Source organism: Sesamum indicum, unplaced genomic scaffold, assembly GCF_000512975.1.
Source record: "Sesamum indicum cultivar Zhongzhi No. 13 unplaced genomic scaffold, S_indicum_v1.0 scaffold00677, whole genome shotgun sequence".
Lineage (NCBI taxonomy): Eukaryota > Viridiplantae > Streptophyta > Magnoliopsida > Lamiales > Pedaliaceae > Sesamum > Sesamum indicum.
The window spans coordinates 643-5,110 of record NW_011628524.1 but is presented as its reverse complement, the minus strand read 5'-3'; the positions used below and the strand labels follow the sequence as shown (position 1 = coordinate 5,110).

The 4,468-nt window shown below is 36.1% G+C and overlaps 1 protein-coding gene across 2 annotated transcripts in view; it reads right to left on the bottom strand.

Annotated features, from left to right (window-relative positions):
- Window positions 1-577: 577 nt before the first annotated feature.
- LOC105180319 (probable sodium/metabolite cotransporter BASS4, chloroplastic) overlaps window positions 578-4,468 on the bottom strand; it is a 4,527-nt gene continuing 636 nt past the window's right edge. Inside the window, exons 2-6 of one of the 2 annotated variants that reach the window (XM_011103986.2) lie at window positions 3,788-3,855; window positions 2,483-2,568; window positions 1,521-1,650; window positions 1,182-1,283; window positions 578-1,110 (exon numbers count right to left, since the gene is read on the bottom strand). In XM_011103986.2, coding sequence (XP_011102288.1) covers window positions 1,036-1,110; window positions 1,182-1,283; window positions 1,521-1,650; window positions 2,483-2,568; window positions 3,788-3,855 — 461 coding nt within the window. In that variant the 3' untranslated portion in view covers window positions 578-1,035. The remainder of the gene's footprint in view (window positions 1,111-1,181; window positions 1,284-1,520; window positions 1,651-2,482; window positions 2,569-3,787; window positions 3,856-4,468) is intronic. The other variant, XM_020691652.1, reaches the window with a different exon arrangement.

The following is a 4,468-nucleotide window of genomic DNA, read 5'->3' as shown; positions in this document are numbered from 1 at the left end:
GGTGATCGGAGTACCTTCATAGAATCGCCTCCGATGGCCAAGGCGTCTCCTTCAACAGTACTATGAAAGCTGTCACCAGCTTCTCCCGAGTCATTTCCTAATGCATTCATTGTCTTTTCGCATGTTTAATCACCACAACTGGATTGAGTTGGATTTCTTTATCCCACAAGATCCAGTCCAATCCCTTTATATCCGTGCCGAATGGATCAATGCGAGGACATTAATTATAAAAAGTAAACATGTGATAAGAGTGGATTGGAGGCTTAATAATACTATCATCAAGCACATGTCAATGTGCACTTTCCAACTAGCTTTACCAAATATGGCTTCATGTGAATAATAAATTTGAATGCTCGAGTACAATTTTATTTAAAGGACTTTTCAGAAAGCACTTAGCGAAAAGTACATTTAAATAAACAACTTCGATTTTAAAAGTGTTCACAAACGTGTATTAGTGACACTGCATGAAAAAGTTCTTCATGAGAATTTTAATGTCAACATATAAGTCTTATTTTGAGATATTCTAAAAGCAAGTAGGAGCCATAAATTTGAGATGCAGTATTCATCAAATCGGGTTGTATTGACTATTGAGAAAAATACACCACTTTTGCATTGGGTGCAAAGCCAATGTTCAGATATTAACTCAAATGCATACACATTCACAAAAACAATGCACTTGTACAGTTTTGAAGTTTTGATATTGATCAAATTCCATCATATCCTAAAGCTCTTTCGATACTGGAATTGAAATCTACAACTTTGATGTTCGACATTTCATGTAAATTTCCACTCCTTTTCAAGAAAAGGGGGAAAATGCAATATCCCTCATTTTATACTAGAGACTTTGTTTCCTTACTGCATTAATATTTATATAAGGTCCTGCCATTCTTCCAAGAAATGATAGACCAACCTTAGATTTATGCAGGAGAAGAGTTTCAGCCAAGATATGTGATGGATCAGCAGTTGGGTCCTGTGCTCATTATATCCCATTCCTAGACGAGTCGCATCAGCCCAGTGTGTCTCTTAAAACAAGGCCTATGCGGACTTGGCATTTCCAAATTCACCCTCCTTTTGTTTCCAGACACTTACTAGGAAGGAGTCAATGATAATCTACAAAACAATTGTTCATGTCAGCCAAAACTTACTATGGATGAGACTGGGTGAGAAAAATTGTGGTTGACCTGGTTCAGATGCGCTGCTACACATGGAAGAACAAGTAAGCCAGATTCACCTAAAGCACCACCAAGCTGCTCGACAACTGCTACCATCACGGGCAAGGTTTTCTACAAAAGCATGCAAGATAACGAGGCAAAGCCTTCATATTAACAATATTCGATTCCTCGTGTATACTATGCTGCTCCTGTTACTCCTACATTAATTTCAGCACATTTGGTTTCTTTACTTATTTAATTGTAAATGTACAAGTATTTAGATTCGTCCACGAATATTTTGCATGTCAATACGACAGATATTGTTTAGCAAGAATGAGAACGTAAAGTAGATGAACAAGCATATCCCACCTGGCTGGCAACAAGTAAAAGAGCACTGGCGTTTTCGTTCTTGGCAAAAGGTGACTTACTACCTCCAGACATGAGTGAAAGACTTGGAATAGCCAAAGCATTAAAAGCTAATAGGACAGCATGCAGAAACCTGCAACAAGTTACAGAGGTGCATTGCGTTTAAAGCCAGTGAAGTGATATACAAGGAGCTGTATTTGAGAATCACCTAAACATGGACTCTGATACTGTTCAACAGTCCTAGAATAAGGTCTAATTCACTTCTAAGTGGGCTCCTAGCCTCCTACTCATTGAAATATAGAATATCTAATTCACATTTCATGAGAATTGGAAAGAAATATCAGATCAACAAAAACAGCAGGTCCATCCTTTTCTCTATGAATCCTAATTACAAAGTTGTGACCAGACAGGAAGTCTTGAAAGTGACAAAATAAATAAAATCCACGCCAACCCATGTATTCTTTTCACTTCTCGGGTTGTCTACCCTGAAACATGCAAGGGGATAAAAGAATCCTACACAATACGATTTGAAGTGTTCAATTTATCAACTGCTTGAGAGGGCCTCAAAATGAAACAATTAAAAGCCGGGTAATAAAGAAATTCTCAGGTACAATGCACAGTAGTAGCAAATATATTTTAAGAATACCAAACAGTGGTAGCATAGGAAACAAACTCTTCTTTTTTCTTTTTGCTTTTTCTAAATCTGGAAATTCTTAAACTGCCAGTTTTAATGACCCATATTAGTAATGAAATAAGGCTTGAATTTTCGGAGATGCAGTTCCTTAGGATGGATATAATGCACAACTCACTCATGGGAGACTACAAACATATACGTTACGTGAATTTGAATAACATATTCCAATTAGAGACGGTTGTAACAGTCATAATCAAAATCTTAATAAGACAAAAACAAAGCAAACCCACGAGGAGAAAACGAGGAAAATGGCCACAAGAATTTAACATACGCTCCCATTGTGACAGCCACAAGAAAAATTGCTGGCTTCACCATTAAAAGAAGTGCCCTTGATCTGCTGACTTGAATCCAAGGGACCTACATAAGGAGCAAAGATCAGACACAAAATCATGATCAAGATCACAGGAGTGGCTCTATAAGCATAACTTCAGAAGAAAGTACATTTAAAAATATAGCTAAAGACAAATTAACTGGCCTAGAACCACATAAGGGAATTGTTTGATTAATGTCAATTTTGTTGCAGAAAAGAACCAAGGAATAAAAGGACATGACAATCCACCAGGAAACAAAAAAACAGATGAAAACTCCAAACTGTGAACAGATAGGATTGTCATACAGCAAACAAGAATAGTGATGACCTAGGTATCCTAAGCCTACCTGTATATTTGTTCTATGTTTTACATGAGTCTCATATGAAAAACTTGCCCAAGTTGCAGAATGGGATATATATATATAAAAGGCTTCTAAGTCCTACTGGAATTCTCGGTCATATATATTAAGCAACCGTCTCACTCATATTGGAGCACCCCCAAGTTTTAAATTTCAACGTTTTTACAATTTGGTTCCTGCTATCATAGGCAAATCAGCTAGGCAGATCATGGGCTAACAAGTAGGCTAAACAGGTACGACACCAGACTCGATAGTTCTTTCATCCGAAAAAAAAAGGCAGTTAATGATGAAGTAAAACACACAAGTTTTCATGCTCATTCTCTTGGCAGCACCAGACGAATAAGAGGAACTGGTCCCCACATTAATATGGAAACTTTTACCTTCATCAAGTCCAGTCATAAAGCCAAATTATGTTCCAATCTTACTACATTTGACATCATATTCTTGCGGCCAACAAAGTATTTTAAGAACTCAATATCATGTTCATGTTGGACTTATTCCGTTCTTTTCAATTAGCTTATTCCAGTTTATATCAAAGTGTTCCTTTAAGATAAATAATAAAATTTACAGAAAAGAGAAGACTGTTCATACGATTATGTCCATGTGTTTTCTATCAATATGCACATATCCTATAACTATAAAATTGCAGGGACCAAGAAGCTGAGAGGGCCAGTGGTTCCCTGCTCCACAGAAATATTCTTGATGTTTGGTCTCCCCAGGACAGAGCTATTTCTTAGCTTACCCTTATTTATCACAAGTAGTACCCTGGAGGCATTACTCCCATGTACTAAAAATGCATTTCCTAAGACTTAAAACAATGTGAACTGGACTCTTCTACCATTGATTCTTACAACGACAAATGAAAATGTAAGTGAAACATGATAACAAAGCCAACAGTGGATCTCACGAAACTAAGAAAGACTGCACTAATCATTGCCAAAAGCTTACGATTTCCATCTGCAAAACTGGCTACCCCTGCAAGGTAAATCATAAATGTGTCAAGTGAGAAAAGCAATATAATCATAAACACTCTATTAATGCATCTGGGCGAAGTATGTTATCATGTGAAACCCAAACTTTTATGCCTGGATTAATTAATTATGAAGAAGACTTTTATCCAGAAATTTATAAATAGAATATTATCAATAGAGGGAATGACAGAGTGAGATAGTGTTGTTGGCTGCATTGAACATTCATGATTTCAATAAAAAAGTCTCAAAACTCATTTCATTTGATTGGTTCACCATGCACAATCTCACAGCTACTCTGCTATAATAATACAGAAAGAATCACTTTCCATAATTGCTAAATTAGTACTTGAACACTGGATACATCAAAACTAATGATAAGATAAAAATATTTGCTGATGTTGAATATGCCTTCTTATTGTAATAACTGAATATAACTTAAAATTTTGAAGCAGTTTACGGAACATTACTTATCATTAAAAAATTACGAAATTAATAAATACTAACTAGCAAATTTGAGTAGAGAATCTAATATTTGCACAGGGAGTTCAGCAACCATAAGCGAACGCAAATAGATATAAACATCAGTTCTATTACACACTGTTCTGAATGGACCAACC